This window comes from Lepidochelys olivacea, assembly GCF_965140295.1.
Source record: "Lepidochelys olivacea isolate rLepOli2 genome assembly, chromosome: 3".
Taxonomy (NCBI): Eukaryota; Metazoa; Chordata; order Testudines; family Cheloniidae; genus Lepidochelys; species Lepidochelys olivacea.
In genome coordinates, this window is record NC_140413.1 from 127,658,500 (window position 1) to 127,679,827 (window position 21,328).

General features: G+C 43.5%; 1 protein-coding gene across 1 annotated transcript in view; it reads left to right on the forward strand.

Annotated features, from left to right (window-relative positions):
- LOC311518174 (centrosomal P4.1-associated protein-like) overlaps positions 1-21,328 on the forward strand; it is a 62,503-nt gene that overhangs the window by 18,385 nt on the left and 22,790 nt on the right. The window contains exons 5-9 of the mRNA XM_084623722.1: positions 473-614; positions 4,413-4,503; positions 11,160-12,615; positions 15,305-15,431; positions 19,302-19,467. Coding sequence (XP_084479848.1) covers positions 473-614; positions 4,413-4,503; positions 11,160-12,615; positions 15,305-15,431; positions 19,302-19,467 — 1,982 coding nt within the window. The remainder of the gene's footprint in view (positions 1-472; positions 615-4,412; positions 4,504-11,159; positions 12,616-15,304; positions 15,432-19,301; positions 19,468-21,328) is intronic.

Here is a 21,328-nt window from a genome sequence, read left to right on the forward strand (position 1 = left end):
ACAACCTGCCAGTTGTAGGGAGTCTTGCCGGTCGGTTCAGTTTGTAGAGTGTGGGGGGACTGGCACATTTCTGTGACAAAACCTCCTATTACAAAAACGATATGCAGCTCTTCTTGTGACCATTTAGTAGGCTAGCCACTAGGAGGTGACATAAATGCACACACTTGAGCAGGTTTAATTCTATCCTGCAGATAGCAATGCTGGATAGACTGCTAGACACTGACTAGCCAGTTAATTTCAGTTTTATACATTGAATGGGCATAAATCAATTCATTTTCACTTTTCACTCTTTGTAATCATTAGATTTAGGGATTAGAGATTCTTATGGTCTTTTGTGAGTCTCATTCTTCCATCTCGTTAAGTTTAAAATATTCCAGGAAGCATTTTCAAATATTAAAAAAATCTTAGAAGTTATAGAAAACTTGAAAAATGTCAAGGCTTTCTTCTTATGTCCCTCCTTACTGCTGTTTAGATGAAAGCCCACTAATGGTAGAGGCTTGTCCGAATACTTTGCCTGCCATTAAAGAAGAAGAGGGAGAGCAAACTGATGAACAGATTCCCCTTTCCTCTTTTGGCATAAAGATGGATGCAAGGACTAGAAACCTGGAAGACAGGTGAGGAAAGGGTTTAGTTTGTCATTTACAATGATACAAATAAAGCTGTCGGTGAACAGTCACTACTTTTCCTCACTTTTATACATATACAGTCCTAGGTGCTGGAACTAGGGGTGCTGGGGGTACTGCCACACCCCCTGGCTTGAAGTAGTTTCTATATCCAGGGTTTACAGTTTGGTTCAATGGCTCTCAGCACCCCGACTATAAAAATTGTTCCCGCACCCCTGTATACAGTAAATTGCAAATGCTAGCATATCAGTGGGGTATCACAGATTATGAGATTAGTTTGTGTGCATGGGCAAAGTTGGGACAGATCCATGGCTCCTTGATAGGACTGCCAGCTCCAGAGCAGAAACACCAATGACAACATTCAATCACCTCCTAGAAAAAAAGCCAAATGGAGGAGGTATGGTTGGAGGGGGCCAGACGCCCTGAGCACACCAGTGTAAGTGGATATGCAGGCTAACCAGCCAGAGAAAGGAAATAAAGTCCCAGTGACGGGCCTCTTCACATCCCTTTCACAGGGTTTCCAAACACACCAGAATAGATCAGCTCAAACTACTGGTTAATACCACCCCCGGCCCAGGCCTTTTCAGTTTAAGGCAGCTTGGAGGGGAGAAGAATGTTGTACAGAGCTCTGTATTCTAAGTTGCCCAGGTAACCGAAGTCCAATTCAGCATGTTATATACAATTGATTGTAAAAGTAAAAGATGGAGACCAAGACTGGTACAAACTGGACTGTTTACGTTAAAATAACTGGAATAAAGGGTCTTTAAAGCTCCTGCTAAAGTCACTGGCTGGCATCACTGAGCTGAATGATTCTAGAAATGGAAGGAAATGTTTGCAGTTGAAATCACCAACATGTGTTTTAATTGGTTAATGTTCATTGCCATCCATGGTCTGATATTGCCCATCTGAGCATCACTGAAAGGAACAACGGGATGCATGGACTGCAAGAAGCAAGCTCTACCATCAGGGGTTGCCGCCCTGTCAGGTTTAGGGATCCTGGGGTCCACCACAACACTGCTGGGCCTTTGTCAGTCTCATCTGCACAGGCATCCTCGCCAGACCCAGTTAAAGAGAGGGAACCAGATGGCATTTCCACTTCCACTGGCTTTGGCTAAATCCTGACCAACACTTGGGATGTGAACCTGCTGTCAACCCCTCCCGAATGTCTTACTTTCTCTCCCCCCCCCCCCCGCCCAGCCCCCATTTCTCCTCTTTCCTATCTCTCTCCTTTTGCCTTCTACCTAATAAGACTGGCCAGCCAGGACAGCTCCACCTTTTGCTACACTGCTGTGATCCTGTGACTGGAAGGGCAGCTAAAAGCAATCCCTTAAACAGCCTGGTGCTGGTAAAAGTTAGCCAGGTATTCAAGTGGCTGATCAGACTGCGCTGCGCCTGTGTTTCGTCTAGCAGCAAGGTTGTAAGTGAAAATCAGCCCCACAGGCAGAAGCTGCCTTTCCTATCTTTACTGTTCCTTTCCCACCCCTTTCATGTGCGTTTGCCTTAAAGGAGACTGGACCAGACTTCAACTACAATAACTGCTCAAGATCATCTCAACTAACTTTTTCTCTTTTCCTCCCCAAAAAGGACCGCTAAGACCATAGTTAATGCCATCTAAAAGACTGTTACACATGGGTTTTGCCTATATAAGATTTTCTGTAACTAAAGAGAAAGGGAACAGGATGCACCCTTCCCACAAAACAGCCTCCTTTGCAGTAGCTTCCTCTTTTCTTGCATAATCTTGCCTAGATCAGCCATGTGATAGTGAGGAGCCACATAACTCCTTTCACGTCAAAGCACCCTTACACTTTGTCACAGGAAGACATTCCTAATAAAATAACCTAGAATTTCCCAAGATTCAGGATTGCCAACCACAAGTGTTTAAAAATAATAATAATGAGTCAGCCTTGCACACCGCAGATTGAGATTTTTAAAATGATAATTTTGTGGTTCTTGTATTTGCCTTCTGCATTTCAGGTTCAAATGTTCCAGCTCTTCTCCACAGTCTTGAGGGCTAGAAAACAGTTTTGTTTTTTTAAATGAAAGCTGAGATTCTCACAAAATCAGAGGACTCCTGGAGCTGAAGCTTTAAGAAAAAACACCAATACTGGCAACACTGAGATGCACACTACATACATACATACTTCTCACACACACTTTCTTTCACTCACTCCTTCTTCCTTGGGGCAACCCTAATTATTCCAGAAACATCTTTTAAATATTAGCAACTATGCATAGTTTAAAAAGCAGCAGGGCAGCAGAAAACAAGGAAGAAAAGGCTGACCCCTGTGGGCAAGAAGACTAGGGCTCATTTTTGGAAAAGCACCCTCCATTTTTGCATATATAAACACCTGCGCACACACTTTTCGAGCACGAACACTTGCACGCACAGGTGGTAGCATGTACAAGGGCAAAACCCATTCTTGCCTTTGAAGGTATCAACTTTCACACGTGGGAATTAGTGCTTGAAATGGTGTCTGCAAGTGCAAAGTTTCCTGCGAACAAGTGAAGGCCAGTTTGAGGCCCTTTGAAAATGCAGCCCCTAGTTTCCTCAAGTGATTAAGCCTATGCATAAAAAAATCACCTGGTGCCTCAAGACGTCTCTTAAGCATTAGCTACAATTATAGTCATAATTTTACTCTTCATTGAGCTTCAGAGAGCTCCAGATCAGGCAATAATGTCATCAGCAAGCAAGGATCATCCACCTGGAAGGAGGAAGTAATGATAAATACTGAGATGCTTTTCTAAAGCAAATTAAGAAACATTTCCATATGTGTCCTCAGCACGCTAGTATTTTCACATCTTACATTGTTTTCAAGATTTGCTTTCCCTGAGACTTCAGAGACCTTTTAAGTAAGCTTGTAGATACATCCCGAATAAACTACTGAAAGGTTTACCTCTGCTTCACTACCCTGGTCTGTTATTCAGAGACTTCCATTTGGCCTTCCAATACATTACAGACATTCTTTCTCTCCCTTGCCAAAGTAAGGGCATGCTGTGATATGTCGCTTTTTTCACCAAATATTGCAGACTTCTCCCTCTCACTGCATTATTTTCTGCTGGAGCTGGTGCGGGTCTGGGACAAGTGCCTGGAATAAGCAGGCTGTGCAGGATTGGAAAATAGTCCAGCTTCTCAGATTTATTTGTCCTTCAGGCATTTTCCAATGTTTTAGAAGAAATTGCTGTCTGTCTGTCTGCAAAACATATATTCAGGCTCACACAGGATATTTTCAAGGTGAAAAGTGGATCCTGTAAGGATCCAGAACCCAGGTCTGTAGGGCTCCAGGTGACCAATGCTGCCCTGCCACTCTCTGGCAGCTATGGTAGAGACATGATCAGTGCACTGTAAACCTGGGAGACTATGCATCACAGGAAGTGCCATCCATGGAAGCCTCAATTAGCAGTATCCCTGTGACCTCTGATTGGTCTAGGAGGAGCACTATTTAAGAATTCCAGGAAGCTGTCTCTGCTAGTAGGTGGATCACTGGTTGACTATTATGACACACCTTACTCCAGTCCTGTCCTGCTCCCTTTCCTGATTCCAGCTCTAACCCTTGGCTCTGGCTCCTGGCTTTTGGCCCTGGCTCCATGCACTAAGCATGGGTTCCTATGTCCTGGCCCTAATAGGTGCCAGGTTATGTTTGATTCATTGCTCGGCCACTTCCCCCTTTTAAAAAATGCAGATTACCTTTGAAATTGGAACTAGAGGTCAGCTGTACTATAATTATAAAGAAAAATAGCTGGGAAGTTATTACATTTGATGCCATCTTATTCTTTGCCTTGACCAATCAGACCAAGAATTGGTGTAAGACAGAAGACTTTTGAAGAATTTGTTGAAGAACAACTTAAAGTGGATTCTCAAATAACAGACAGCCACGAGCAGGTACTGTATTATTGGCTGTATTGATGAAACTGTTCAGCTTGTTTCTACAAGTCCCTATGGGCTTAAGTGGTACATGGGACTTGTTCTGGTTCTTTGCACAAGGGTGAATTTCTCCCCTCACCTGTTGTTAATGCTAGAGAGGCCTAGACTAGCTTCCACAAATTAAAGCTGTGTCCCCATAAATGCACTGTGAAATGCTGTTTGCCTATGATATTGCTGACATTTTGTGAGCTGTTTAGTGTTCACAGTATCCTCCTCATCTAGGTACTTCATGGCCTATATTCTAGCCTCCTCCAGTTTATTTAAACTAAATTAGATCTCAGGATGACTCTGTTATTCCATTTGTCACCATTCCCTATCCTAAAACTGTTGGTGTTTGATAATCATGTCCCTCTTCTTTTTGTCTTTTCTAATGTGAATTTAGTGCTTCATTCTGCCTGGTGCTGAGCATGCTCATCCCAATCCTGCAAATTAAGCACATGAGTAATCCCATGTGCTTATTCAGTGAGATTGCTCACATGCTTAAAGATCAGCATGTGCGTAAGTGAATCTCCTTTGCTGAACTGGAGCCAGAGTGCTCAGCACCTTGGGCAGCATCAAACCCTTAATCCTGGTGACATGTTCTGATCTGGCTGCCCTGAAGACAGATCTTCAAATAATTCACAGAACCGGTATAGCCAGTGATGAGCTGCCAAAATCTTAAACGGGTTCCCTCCTCACCCCACGAGGGGGTCGTTGCCCACTCCCGCCCCCCGGGACTGCAGCCCCATCCAACCCTCCCGCGTTCCTTGATGTCCCCCCCAGGACCGGGCAGGAGGGTCTCGTGGGCCACCGTAGTGGGTGCCCACCCCACCCCTAAGAGTCAGAGGCACCTGCCAGGGGGCGAGGTGGGGAGTCCCAGCAGTGCTTACCTAGGGCAGCTCCCAGGAAGCATCCGGCAGGTCCCTCTGGCTCCTAGGGGTGGGGGAGCATAGCTGGGGGGGAGCAGGGGGAGCAGCTGCTCCCCCCACTGATCACATCAAAAGTGGTGCCTTAGGCGCCGACTCCCTGGGTGCTCCGGGGCTGGAGCACCCATGGGGAAAATTGGTGGGTGCAGAGCCCCCACCGGCAGCTTCCTGCCCCGCGCCCGGTCCCAGCTCACCTCTGCTCCGCCTCCTCTGCTGAATGCACCGCCCCGCTCTGCTTCTCCGTGCCCCCCTGGCTTCCCGTAAATCAGCTGTTCAGCGGGAAGCCGGGGAGGGCTGAGAAGCAGGTGGTGGCTTCCCACTCAGACTGAGGGTGGCAGAGGTGAGCTGGGGCGGGGAGCGGTTCCCCTGCGCACCCCCCCCAGGTTACCTGCTGTGGCGCAGGAGGCCCTCCTTGCGCCCCCCCCCCAGCTCACCTCTGCCTCCCTGGGCCTGAGCGGGAAGCCGCGGCCTGCTTCTCAGCCCGCCCCAGCTTCCCGCGCAAACAGCTGATTCATGGGAAGCCAGGGGGAGGGGGGGAGAGGGAAGCAGAGCAGGGCGGCAAGTTCAGGGGAGGAGGCGGAGGTGAGGTGAGCTGGGGGTAGGGCGGAGAGCTGCCTGTGGGTGCTCTGCACCCACCAAATTTTCCCCTTTGGTGCTCCAGGGCTAGAGCACCCGTGGAGTCGGCGCCTAAGGCACCACTTTTGGCTGGTTAAATTTAGAAGCCCTTTTAGAACCAGTTCTCCCTCGCGGAACAACCGGTTTTAAAAGGGCTTCTAAATTTTAACAACCGGTTCTAGCGAACCGGCTCCAGCTCACCACTGGGTATATTTTGGACACTAACAGTCCAGACTTCTCACATGCCTTATTGATGTTGTACTCCAAACCTGATCTGGATGGGCTATGTGGGAATGGGGGTGAGAAGATATATCATTTTCCAAGGCTCATTAAGTCCTTTCTGCTGAGACTGAGAGCAAGGGTACAATGTTGACAGAGACAGATTTTCAACAGTGCTCAGTACACTGGATGAGTGTCACAGTGGGAGCTACTGGGTGCTGAGCACTCTTGAAAATCTGGCCCTTAGTGTCAAATGTAGCAGTGGCTTTTGTCCACTTGAAATTGGGGGTTCTGAGACCTGTATTTTATCTTCAATCCTGTCTACCAGCTCTGCCACCTTGCTATATTTACTGACCTGGAAGACGTACAGTTCAGTATCAAACGTTTGGAAACCCAGAGCAATAGATTCCTGTTTCCTCTTTGTCCACCAACAAAGAAACGCACAAACTCAAACTGATGCATTATCTTCCTTTCTATATGATATTACACAAAACACTCATACTTGCCTTAGCTGCAGGCAAACTTCTCATCTTTAGGGGCTGTTCTTTTTTCTAGTATCATATTTAGTAACACTAGCGATAACACAGAAGGAAATAAGTTGTTGCGTGTCATTTAGTACTTATATTTGCATAAGGGATAGCTAGTATGTAGGTGCTACTGAATAAAATGTTAAATAGTAGTTGAAATTAGAGCCAAAATTTTCCAACTTGGGTGCCTAAAATTAGGCGCTTAAATCCATATATAGGCACCTAAATTAGTGGCTGATTTTCAGAGATGCTGAAAAATCCAAAGTCAGTCAGAAGCCCAAGGCCTCAGCAACTGAAATCAGACTACTAATATAGGTGCCTCATAATGGATTTAAGTGCTTTACCTTTAGGCGTTCAAGTTTGAAACTGTTGGCCTACCATGATATGATTAAAAAGTGTGGACATCAGAAAAACTTGTTACAGAAAACACATAGATCTATGGAGCCTGAACCAGACCACTTTCTTTTAGCTCCGAACCCACGGGCCTCTACCACTTGAGCTAAAGGAGCAGCTCTGTAGCTGCTGCTGGTAGTTCTCATATCCTCTCTGGGGGCTAGTTGTGATTCATTTGCTCAATCACCCAAAGCCAGTACCGTAGACTAGGCTTCTGGTGGCCCAGTTACGTTTCTTATTGAACCCTTTGCTTGTATTACTGGATGTGAACCTTTGCACTCAATGGAGCCACGTGCTCTTTCTGAATAATAGAACACTTAGGGCCATATCCTGTCTGGAACCACATGACACTCCCACTCATAGGAATGACGTGAATAAGACTTCCCTGCAGGCACTGAGGACTCCTAAAAATAAAAATACTTAGCTTTTACATTTGCAGTGTAGTTGTAGCCATGTCAGTCCCAGGGTATTAGAGAGACAAGGTGGATGAGGTAATATCTTTTATTGGACCAACTTCTGTTGATGAGAGAGACAAGCTTTTGGGCTACATGGAGCTCTTTTTCAGGTAGCTCAAAAGCTTGTCTCTCTCACCAACAGAAGTTGGTCCAGTAAAGAATATTACCTCAATTGCCTTGTATCTCTAGCTTTTGTGTGGTAGTTTCCACCCCCAGATAACGTCTAAAATATTAATTGATCCCTATAGTACTCTTGTGAGTTAAGTGTTTTACAAATTGGGACAATCAGATAGAGAAGGTAAGCGGCTGCCCAAGGTCACTGCGGGTATCAATATCACAGCCAGAACGCAGAAGTTTCTGGCTCTTAGTCCAAGACTCAGTCCACTGGACCTCACTCATCTCTCTTGGGGTGCAAAGCACAGGTAAAGGAGGATGAATTCCTCCGTCCTCTGAGCTGGAGATGGGTCTGAGTCACCTTTGCACCCAGGCCATAGCTGCTGGTACAATGTATGGGCCCTAGTAGCAGCTGTAGCTTGCTGTACAGCATCCCTTTTCCTCTGTACACACACAGTTTTGTGGTCCAGTGGATCAGTGCAGTCTGAAGATCTATTGTCCATGCTACCATTCTGCTGTCTACCCACAAACACTCTAGTCTTGCTTCCTCAGCACACAGGGATGTGGAGGCTTCTGCTTTCTGCTTCTTGCTTCCCATCATAACGTGTTGTTTCTGCCAAGCTTTGGGTCTTCTGTGGCATGGAGGGTATTTGGCCTTTTTAGAGAATAAAGGACATGTTTTGGGTTTGAAAGTTTTTATGGTGTCGTGTAGTTCTTGTTCAGTTCAGATATCTGAACAATAATGGGGTACACATGCACATTGGAACAGATGTGACATGAGGTAAACAGAAAGAGTAACTATCTTAGTTCAGTGGTAAGCATAACACAGAATCTAGAAGGTTCATATAAATCTCTCAGGTTGGTTGAGCATCAGAAGAAGAGCTGGGCAGGACATGATTTTTCAAGTTTTCAGGATTACAACATTTTTTCCCAAGTCTGAATCAGGACAAAAAGTTGGACTCAAAAAATGTTTATGAATTGAAAATCCAAAAAAAACCCCAAATTCTATTTGGGTCAATCAAAACCTGTCATTTTGATTTTGACCATTTCTTTTTTTTTTTTACTTTAATTAGCATAAATTTCTATGCAAAAATTGTTTTGAACCAGAAAACAAGAAATATTTTATTTTCAAAATAGAAACATCTTTTTTTAAAAAAAAAATTTTTTTAATTGAAAAATGCATTGAATCTAACCACTTCCCATTTAAAGTTTTGGTTTCAACAAATTGGCATTTTTTCAACAAAAAGCCCCATATCCCTCCCCACCCCAAATTCCTGACCTGCTCTAATCAGAAGGCTCCTGAGCCTGGTAACTTTCAACTATGCAAACTGTCAAGTGCTGACGTATTGTTTACAGCTAGGTTTTCCAGTTCAAATAAATACAATTAAAACTCAAGTGAAGAAAAAATCTGAGACCACTTGCCGGGAGTTCATACCTGGGTGTGTGAGAGTTCAGAAAAAGGTCAACTTTAATATAATTCAAGGAAAATTATCTTTATAAACAGATTATTAAAACAACAATTTTCTCTTCTTAAATATTATCCATTAATTTATCTATCTATCAGTAAGCACTCTAAAATTGACAAAATAATCACCACAAACCAGAACATTCTATTCTGGTTTAGTGATATAGAGTACAATGTATAACATTTTGAAACTTCAAGGTGATACAATATACAGCAATCAATTCAGGTACTACTATAAAAATACAAGTAACTTAAGAAAACACTTTTTTTAAAGATTATCTGGATTTACAGAACTCAAATTACTTATTACCATAAACCTTTTCACTACTTCGTGTAGTGCTGTCCATGTGACATAAAAGCAAAGGTGTTTATGTTAATAAACTTCACTGGCCTGAAATTAAATAAAGGAGAGTTCTAACTCCTATCAGAATTTTTGGGAGGCTTTTGCCAGATCACATCAGCACAATAGCAGGCATCCGTGGTTCACTTTAATCTGAAATTCTGGGAAATCTCAGTATTTCTTTGTACATGGAAATGTAATAATAAAATGAAGTAGTGAATTATTTGCTATGTAATGCACAGTTATATTCATTACATTTGTCTATCATTCTGCCTTCTGTGATGTCCTTTATTTGTTTCCTGTCTTTCAATTCTGTGCACGTTGAGAGGGATTTTCAAAAGTTCCAAAATTACTTAGGAACACAAGTCCCATTGACTTTCAGTGGTACCTGTGCTCGTAAGTGATTTAGGCACTTTTGAAAATTCCACCCATTATCTCTCTGTATGTCTGTTTTCCCCAGAGTATAGTAATTCAATATGTACTTTAAAAGTAAACCATAAACCTTTAAAAAAAATACAGCACAAAATCCTGTTTAAGGTCCTTTTCCCCCCAGTGCAAAAGGGCCATCACTTGGCCTAAGCACCACCAGAGGCCTCAAAATAGGGTTTTAGTGGGATTTAAGGGATACAGAAAGGCCAGGTCCTGTCCATCTACACAGGGATGCATGTTGCCCTAACAGAACATGGACTAAATCAATGGGACTGCTTTTGTGAATAATCTGAGCAGGATTCAGGTTTAAGCGCAGACTCAAAATATATTTCCTTGCAGTTGTTAAACTATGAGAAACAGTGAGAATAATTTGCTTGCCGGAATCTGAATTTATTGGCAATATCTGATGTCATCACTAAACTCTTTAGTGCAGTGACTGTGGGTCAGATTCTGTTGGCAGTTTGTTAGTTTGTCCATATACCTGATCTTAGAAAAAGAGGCCATGATTTTGTGCTAGCTTTGATGTCATCACCTGTTGCAGAGAGCACAAAACCATGAAGTCCGATATTTGCAGATTAATTTATATATCTGTCTGTAATTTTTATTTTAAAAAAAGAAAAGAAATGGAGGGCCTTAGCCACAAAGTGGTCACTGAATGACTTTTGAACATTTTTTATATCTTTCATCTGAGATATTGAAACTATTTCACTGTTACGAAAGCAGAATAGGAAAACACTTCGATCACATGGAAATAAAAATTCTAAGATAGCTGTGCACAAGGACTGAATTAACAGGGTTACAAAGAATGTCTGGGCATTCCAGAAGTGAGTTTTAACCTATGTTAACCAAACGCTCTGGAAGGGTTTTTTAGATTTCCTAAAAAATGATTAATAACACTGTCTGAACATTATCTCAATATAATATTGCTCCTTGTGAGAATTTATTTTGCGCTGTATGACTTGAGCAGTATAAATGCTGGAAAACTAACATTGTGCGTGTTTAAAAAGTTTTGATATAAAGGAAAATAGAAAAATGTGGCATACAACAAAGAAACTGTTTTTATTATTATGGCTTCCGCCTAATGGGATCTGATTTCTCTTTCCATTTTTGAAGAATGTCTCATAATTTAAATATAATTTTTGGTATTTGCAGAACTTCTGTGAGGCTAAAATGACCCCTCGGAAATCTTTCCTGAAACATGGAGAAGGCATTGCAAGACTTGAAAAAAATAAAGAGAACCTTGCGAAAGAACAAGCCAAACATGCCAAAAGAGTTAGTTTTGATTGCCAGAATCTCTTCTCTTTGCCTCACCAACAGGATGCAGGAAAATTACAGTTGGGGAAACATTTAAATCGTTCACATCGACAGGTCAGCAGCCCCACGGTGTTGGTCTCTAATGAAAAGAATACAGATTGCACTATCTCCATGAGTGAAATAAAGGCTCAGGTTGACAGTAAGGCAAGAGATCCTGAGCAATGCCCAGACGAAAGAGGAGAAGGAGGTAGTGAAGAAGAGTGTGCAAAGGAGGATCCTGTTGTACCACTGCAGATGAACTGGGCTGAACTCCTGCAGCCGTGTCAGGAACAAATTACTGAAATGAAGTTACAAATAGGTGAGAAAAATAAAGCTCAAAGTACTGATTCTCTAGGACATTCAGACAAAGCAGACAAACATTCCACGGAGTCTACAGTTCAAAAGGACCTAGATATTGTGGATCAGTGTGGGAAGGGCAATCTAACTCAGATAGCAGAAAATCCCTTGGAAATCCTTCAAGATGCTTCTAAGCTTCAGAATTTTGAAGGAAGCCAAACCAAGCAGATGGATTGGAGCACAGGCCTCAAATTCACACCAGGTGTGAAAGGAATTAGCAGTTGCCACAATGAAGAGTACACTGTGAGCAAAAGCGCAGAGAGCCAAAGAGGACCCAGCACTAGGTTTAAGATGGTTAATGACAGAATAATGAAAGTTACCCACAAATCAACTCAAGGCATGGCCAGGAAAAAGAACATCACATCTGTCAGCCACCAGCTAGAGTGGCAAAGCAGTAGAAGTGCTACCAACAAGTGGAATGCTCAACCTTTGTCCAGTGGGTCAGGCTGCATGTCCACTGACAGTGAGGATGACCCCAAATCTTACTGCTCTCGGACTCCCACAACGCACGTGCCTCAGAAAGTAGGTTGCACAGACAAAAATTTGGATCTCTCTGATGCTGATTATGCTAGTGATGAGCCCAGTGGAGCAGAAGAGCTGGCCCTGAAAAAGCACACCAAGCCACCTCCAAAGAAACTGGGTGCTCAAGCGATAAAAGGCAAGCAGGGTCTCTCTCTCAGCACAAGCAGCAGTGAGTCTGGTAATGGGGTTGCTAGGTTGAGAGGAAACAAGTCTTGCTCTTCTCTTCGAAAGTTTCCCTTTTGGCCCCCAAGATCTGCGAGAGGTGGAAGAGAGCCTGAGACAAGGAGTGAGAGTAATGTCGGGGATGTTAAAAATGTAGATCTGCAGTCATCACCCTCAACATGTGATCTGGTGGCCAGCCTGTTCCCTGCGTTCAAAATTAAAGACACCTTTGCAGAGGAGAAGACACAAAGAAAACCGGTTCTGGGTATGCTAGGTAAGGGCTAAGCAAAACTTCTGTCCCGATGTCAGCAGCAGTTGAATTTTTCTTGGTTTATAATGATTCTACACAAGGGGTGCAAGTAGAATTCATCTCTTACCTGTACGCTGCACTCATGGGAGGGACACAAAGAGGGGCACCAGCTAAAGGGGGGGCATGTGACCCCCCATGTGACTCCTCCCTGTCCCACCCCAGCCCAGGGCTCTGCGCTTTCCCGGCGCTCTCCCCTCCCCATGATCCAACCCATGTTACCTGGGGGGGGCGGGCCTCTGTCCTCCTCCCGCTGCGCCGGAGACTTCTGAACCACAGGGCTCTCCGGAACCACAAGCGAAAGGAGCAGAATGTGGGGCCACCTGGCAGCTCCTCCAGCACGGCTGTACTGCCCCCAGCCCTGTCCTCAGAAAGGAGATGCAGCTGCGTGGAAGGGGTGGGGGTGAGGATGGAGGTGGTACAGCCATGCCGGAGGAGCTGTGGGTGTAGGGCCACCCAGCAGCTCCATGTTCTGCTCCTATGTCTTTCTGGTACAGAGTACCGGCTATAAATATCTTACTGGTACGGCGTACCAGACCGTACCGCCATACTTGCACCACATGTTCCATTAGTGCATGTCCCATCCCATGCCATGCCAACCACCATGCCAACATTCCTCAGCCCTGACCTAGAAAAAACAGGCTCCCACTGGGGCTGAGGGGATAGTTCAATCTATATGCCTATTCTAGTCTTGGCCTCTTTGCAGAGACTGCCAACAAGGATGTCTATCAGTGCCACTTGTAACTGGTTTCATGACGAGGGCAACTGTGCACTAGGAGCTGGACTGAGCCCACCCACTACTAACTGAATATAATTTAACACTGTTTCGGTGTGGGTGTGTAGGTGTGGTTGCTTAGCCTGCATAATGCTTCACATCTTCACAGCACTTTACAAATTGTCAATTCATCCTCACCGCACTCAAAGTTGGCACCAAAGTTGAGTTGCTGCCATTTTAGGGATGGAGAAACTGAGAGAGAGTTTAAGTGACACATGCAAGGCCAGAATGGCAGATGGTGTGAGATCTGGGATTAAAGCTGGGGGGGGTCAAATTCATCCCTGGTGAATCATCAGTGAAGTTATGGCCTGTTATATCCTGGTTCCTGGTCACGTGCTCAGATGCCAACATCACATCTCTCATTTTGTAATTAATTCGTGTCGCTATTAAGCACAGGCAAATGTGCTTGGCACTGTGCAAGACATAGACAGGAAGACAGCCTCTGCCCTGAAGAGTTTTCACTATAGGAGACATTCACCCCACAAGAAAAAGCAGGATGCACTGGAAGAAGCAGAGGGGAGAGTTACCTTACAAACTCGATTTAATCTTATAATTTATTTGATCCTCTTACATTTCTTCTTAATGTGGGGAGAGCCTTGCAGAGGAAGTGGGTTTTCAGGAGGGATTTTTCTATTTCCGTTTGAGCGATAACGACAATACGTGGAACTCCAGTGGCAGAAAAAGAGCCTGCCCTGTGGTTTCTGGTTCATTGGACCCTTGGAAGCCGAGGGCTGCAATTCCTAAAATTATAAAAATACCACATGCCCATGCAATTTAGTTCCTTATTTTCTGAGGTTGAGTGGAAGTTAATTATCTATTTATTTATTACTGTGCTTCCACCATGTTCAGTCTCCTTTCCCCTCTGGGTCGGTTTGCTGTCCAAGTGAAAGTTCTGAGAGTCTCCTCTGTTCTGAATTAGAAAGTTTTTGGTGCCGCACCTTTTACTTAACTGGGGTGAATTCCAACTGGATTTACAGTAACCAAGAGCCTGATCCTACCGTCACAACCTGGTCCAGTCCCACTCTCTGGATGGACTCTTGTCTGTTGTGATTGGATCCAATCACTGAATCCCACATACTAATACACTCCCGGGATCTGGATATGAGGAGTGGATAGTCACTGTTCCTAGCTCAGGCACATTCCCAGTTGCAGATCCTGTGTCTAACCCTCTTCTTGGGCAGTGGAACCTCAGTCTGATTGCCTAGACCCAGGAACTAGTGCCTGAGCTCCTTGTTGCTTATACACGTTCCCCCACTTGGTTCCATTCTTGGATGTAGGAGCTGTGGTTTTTCTAGTTACACACTTTGGGGACAACATGGCAGGAAAGCAAGGAAACACAGGCTTAGAGAAAGAATTTCTTATATAAGGAATGTCTGGGCAGAGAGTCGTTCAATGTCAGTGATCCTGCTGGTAGAGAAACTACAGTAATACAAATAATTAATAATAATTAATTGTTCCACTGGAGTAGAGCCATTCAGTGTTGATGGCCCTTGATTGCTCTATCACACAGACTCTTCACTAGCTGCCAAGTTCCTGCTTCAAAATGGATGCTCAAAGCCACTTCAAAAGTTACATTCAAAATGGAGGTTGAAATACAGCGTGACATTAACAAAAACCAAAATAGAATTTATACCTTGGCCCAGAGAGAGCCCCCAATCCATCACACTTACTGCCAGGTGTAGTGCTTGATTTGCACTAGTAAGCATTATGCTGTATAGTGAATAGTTTCAGGATTGGGGCCCAAGATGTTAATGTCTAATGATGGATATAGCAGAGAAATTTACATTTTCCTGGTCTGTGCAATTCTACTGTAGTTAAATACGTGGACTATTTTTATGAACACACAGTAAGTTATATGTACTAATATGATTGTCTTCATAGAAGCAGCTCAGAGAAGGCTTACTGACAAGTTAGAGGAATTGGAAAAGGAGGTTGGTGTATATCATGTAGAAACCCCTCCTCTAGTGAGGATGAAAGAAGAACAAGAGAAAGCAAGTCATTTGCTCAGGTAAGTAAACCATCCCATGGCATGCAGAACGAATCTAGCTGACCATGCATTACGGACAATATTTTCAACCTTGGATTCCGAAAGCTAGGTTGTTCAATCCTACCGAAGTGGCCTCATTTCAGTGGGATCTGTGGGTGGTCTGAAAATCAGGCCATTTATGTGGGTGTCCAAATATGGATGTAGCTGACTAACGAGAGGGCACACAGATTTGAAACCTATGGCCAGATGACGAGTTTTAGGGCTTGGATCTTGTGAAATGCTGAATACTCTGTACAAGTTGCTGAGCATCCTGAAGTCACTGTGAGCTGGGGGCACTTCCCAGCTCAGAAGATCAGGCCCAACCTAGTTATCATCCCTATGTCACATTTAGATTTACCCACCTTTATATCGTGGTAGTTATCCAAACCAGGCAAAGGATGTATTTGTAACTATGGATGTGCCAAGCTTAAAGTTTCAAAAGAGCTGATTTGTAAATAATCAAAGTGCAGTAAAGCAGCTGTAAAATTGCATAGCTATAAAATGTTTGTTTGCATAATTCAAACAATTTTCTACTTGGTTGCGATCAAGCAGGAAAAATTTCAGTAAAAAATGTAATATTTTGAAGAAAATTATGTTTGAAAACAGGGGTTTGGAATAAGGGCACCATCTCAAATGTAGGCACCCGGTAGCCATTGGCATGCCTGTAATAAAATCATAGCATGGTTAAATTCAAACCCAGTGTGAATTTTTTTAAAACATGTCTGAAATCTGTTAGAACCTACACTTACCGTATATCTATATGCATCCGATGAAGTGAGCTGTAGCTTACGAAAGCTTATGCTCAAATAAATTTGTTAGTCTCTAAGGTGCCACAAGTCCTCCTTTTCTTTTTGCGTATATCTATTGTAATACAAACTCCTTTTTTTTGATATTACTGTGTTCTTTCTATTTCTTACTCGGTATGAGAATATTTTTTTTCTTATGTAAAGTAAGAGTAATTTCTTGATTTAGATTTTTTTTTTGCATTCCTTTAAAAAAATACATGTTGCAAACTGAACGCGCCCCCAAACCAAAAGTTTACACTTTTGTATTTTCACTCCCATTGATTTCAAAGAGCTTAGGATCAAGTCCTTTCAGAATTACAGTGTGCTATATTTTTCCTTAGCTAGCCTTGCTCAAAATACTTTGCATTTATTAAAAATTGCTTCAATAAAGATCTTTTTCTGGGTATGATCCCCAAAGCATCCTGCAGGCTGATCTCCAATGGACTGCAATAGGAGTTCTGTGTGTGGATTTGGGCTGTTTATGTTTAACATCTAAAAAATCAGTCAAAGAAATTAGGCTCCAGTTTTTCCAGAGTTATGTACTGGTGTTACCTTCGGTTGCTAAGTGATGTTTCCATGCAGAGTTAATGCAATACTTTCCCAGACAGCACTGTACTCTGCTCCTGTAGATAGATAGTGCCCTCTGGTGGGTTTGTCTTACTGAGTATAGTGCTTTGGCATCTAATAACAGCGTTGGCCCTAAAAAGAGTGTTGTTGACAGCGTTTTCGTGGAGTTAGTTGTAGTTGACTCTACCATTTTCACAAAGGTGTTTATCTACAAATCCATAGATGGCATGCTGTGTAGTGTAGACCTTTTCATTTCTTCTTTCCAGTTTGTGGGCCAGATCCTCAGCTGGGGTAAACTTGCTTAGCTCCATTGATGTCAATGATCTCACAATGATTTACACTAGCTCAGGATCTGGCTCTGTATTTTTAAACTAGTGAGCACATCAGGAGCTCTGGCTGGTAACCACAGTGATATAGCTCTTCCGTTATACCATGTTGACTTTTTTGCCTGGTGGAAGCAATAAGAGCCCTGTTGAGAGAGTCAGCTGGCATGCCTGGACCTGTCCAGGCTTCTGTGCATTCTCTGGTTTCCAAACACATTTTTTACTTTAGGCCTCTGCAGACATGAGAAGTGCAGACTGGAGGGTGAAAATTCTCTGAGTTTAGACTTTGGCATGTACACAGTGCCTAATGGGAGACTGGGGCAGAGATGGGAGTTAGTAGGCTCAGACTCCACCCAGACAGAACTGAGGTAATTCCTGTTGGCTATGGGAAGCCATAAGGAGATTAGGGAAAATTATTTCTGGGGAGTTTGCCTGCCATTTGTGACATATAACCTGCAGTTCTTGTTGGATCTACAGCAGCTTCTGGATGTCCAGGTAGCAACAGCAATCATGAGTGCTTTTTCCCTCTGTTTAGCTTAGAGGTTTTCGCCTGGCTGTGGATTTTGCTTCCAACACTAGGGTCTTTATCAGTTCACAATTGGGTCATTGCAATGTGCTTTACATGGGGCTACAGCTGAAGACCTTGTGAGAACTTCAGTTTGCCTGAAACATGGAGGTCTGCTTTGTAGGCAGTGTATTCTACAGGGAGCACTTTACATCTGTGATGTGCACTGGCTGCCAATTCACTTCCATGTGCAATTCAAGCCTTTGGTTTTAATCTATTGTATAAGGCCTCTAAAAGGTTGGGGTCAACCCTAACTGAAACACCTCTGTTCTCTTTGGATGATTCTGCAGCAGATGAAATCAGTTGAGATGCTGGAACTAATTGCTCCCTGGTCTAGCCAAGAAAGTAGGGCATTTGCAGTGAAAGACCCTCCACTTTAGAAATTGCTTCCTGTTGTGGTCCAACTTTGTTGACTTTCTGGGTAACGCTTCTGTTCTCACAAGGGGCAGGGATAGGACGGGCATAAGCAGGGGTGTTGAATTTATTACTCCTACTAGATGTTGGGGTGAGGTGTTAATTGGTTACTGGGGTGATGAATTACTTTTAATGTTCATGAAGCCAGAATACTGTAAGGGCTCATATTTTAAAAAAGGAACCAATGAATTAACTCCAAATGACTCAACCGTAAAGATCTCTCCTGCAGTGGCACCTTCCTTCGGGCAGCAGGAGGAGGGGGCCCGTGGGTCTCTTAATGTCAGTGTTAGTTTCCATTTTGCCCATTAGAGAACCCTCTGCAGTGACAGGCCCAGCTAGTGAGGTGAATGCTCCTAACCACCTCACGGCTGCCTCATGTGCCTGCCGATGAGGCTAACAAATGATATGATAATATATTCCAAAAATGGGGTCAGCGTTTGTGCCAAACACTGATTTCAATTCATACAAATATGCTACATTCTGGGCTCAGTTAAGGACTTACAGCCTGGAGCTCCAGTGAGGGAAAACGTGCCCTGTACCAGTGCTAGCATCTAGAGGCTTTAGGAATGGAATAGCAACATGTCTCCTAGGTGCTAAGATTGTACACTGGGCACTTGAACTTCCCATACCTGTAGCAAGCATTCCCAACAGCTCCCCGCCCACTGACTGGCACATAAGGTCTACTGCTGTTCTCACTCTGGGGCAGCTAGGGCTTCCGGAAGCTCAGTCTCCAACCGTGCACCCTGCATGGGTATGTGTGAGGAAGAAGACACCTGTGCCCTCTCTCTCCTCTCAAGCACAACTGCTCCAGGTTGCGATCGATGGTGTGCCGTCTAAGTATGCAACGCATGCATTGCATGGCCCAGAATTAAAAAACGTGGCCCAACTGGTGGCCCATGGGCCAGATCTGGCCTGTAGGACGATTCTGTCTGGTGTCCTCTGCACAGTGTGACCTCATGCTGCATAGAGGGCTACAGCTGAAACTGTGCGCACCTGAGACTCTCAGTGATTAAGGACCTGATTTTTTCAGAGGTGCTGAGTACCTATAGCTCCCCTGGACTTCAGTGTCTGCTGTGAATGCCCGAGACCTCTGAAAATCAAGCCCTAAATCTGGGAATCCTGGATACACATCCAAAGACAGGATTCAACCTACATTCGTTACATCAGCTTCATAATCCCCAATTTACCTTTTGAACAGAACACGAATGGATCAGCTTGAGACCAGCAAGGCTCAAGAACTTAATCGCTTAGAAGAATATAAGACAGACCACATTCACACATCGCAGAAAGAAAAGGTTGAATTTAAGAAGTACTCAACAGCAGCTAGAGTCACTAAAGAGGAAGTAAAATCAGAAGAAATACAAGTAAGCAGTGTATAAAGAAGGGGAAAAAGAAAATGTGATTTTACAGATCAGTTTGTAGTCCCTCGTAGAATGGATATGAGAATTGCTGCTCAAATCATGGAGAATCTACCGTGCTTTGAGATAAATTGTTCCACTGGTGAATTACCCTCACTGTTAAAAACCTACAACTTATTTCCAGTCTGAATTTGTCTAGCTTCTGTTTCCAGCTATTGGATAGCATTATGCCTTTTTCTGCTAGATTTAGAAATCACTTCCCTACGTAAGTGTTTGTAGACCATAATCAATTCACCTCTTAAACTCCTCTTAGATATACTAACTAGACTGAGTTAAGTCTCTCCCAATAAAACATGATTTCCAGACCTCAAATCATTCTTGGGGATCTTTTCTGAATCCTTTTCAATTTTTCAATATCCTTTTTGAAATGTGGACTCCAGAACTGACAGAGCATTTCAGTAATGGTCTCATCAATCCCATACACAGAGGTAATACCAGCTGCCTATTCCTACTTGATATTCCCCTGCTTATACATCCAAGAATCACGTTTTCCCTTTTAGCTAGAGCACTGCACTGGGATCTAATGTTTAATTGGTTATCTACCAAGTCCTTTTCTTTGCCAGTGCATTCCAGGATACAGTCCATTATCTTGGAAGTATGACCTACATTCTTTGTTCCTAAATGCATGATTTTGCATTTGGCTCAGTTAAAATACTTGTTGTTCAAATGAGTTCAGCTTGCTAAGATCACTCTCTATAACTGACGTGTTCCTATAATTATTTACCACACCACCAATTTTGGTGTCATCTGTAAATTTTACCAGCAATGCTTTTATAAAAATATTGAATAGCACTGGGCCAAGAACAAATTCCACTGGGAATCCACTACAAACACCTCACTGGATGGTGATTCCCCATTTACAATTATTAATTGATAGATCTCAAAAATTCAGTTTTTAATCCATTTAATAGGGGCTACTGTTAGGGGGCTTATTCCTTCACCCACTTACTTCCCTGGTCCTTCTCGCATGAACAGAGAGCAACAATACCCGAAGTCCAAAGGTGCAAACAATTCGATGTTTATTGGGTGAACTTCCAGCAAGCATGATTCCAGTTTTCTTCCTTAGTATCCTCCTTCCCAGCTCTGACACCACAGAGCCTTACACCTGTGTCCCTGTTCCCATTCCTACCCTTAGCCAAATATGATTCCAACTTCCTTACTCCCATTCCCTGTTCCCATTTCCCCCTTTAGCAAAACATGATTCCAATTTTCTTACCCCCATTCCCTGTTCCCATCTCCCCCACCCACTCACACACCCACCCCCTCCCACCCACACCCACCCACTTCCTCATTGACTACAGATTATATAGGAAAACTTGAGTTCTGCTTAGCTATACCTTAACCAATAATTTTCCTGAAATTTAACTAACCAATCCTAACATATTGTAACATGATTATGTACCCAATTATATCCCACCACCTTAATTAGTTTACACCCAGCAAAATTAATTATACAGCAGACAGGAACAATCACAGAACCAGACAGAGATTATACAGACAAACAATAGCAAAGTGGGAACTATAATGACAAGACAATACAGAAGTGAGGATTTCACATCCCAGCTATTGATAAGTGAGTTCTTGCCAGACAGGATGCTATCAAACTAAGTTTCCTTTTACATTTTCTAGGCACTTCCCTTTCTCTGGAGGTGATAGGAATACAATCCTGTTCTGATAGTGCCTAACAGCCCAATAGCACCTTATTTCAATGTGACTAGTTTGGAATGTGAGGATGTGACTGTTTGCTTCCTAGCTTATGGCTGCCTCTTCTGCTTAGCCAAAGGCCTGAGCCTAAGAACAGGGCCTC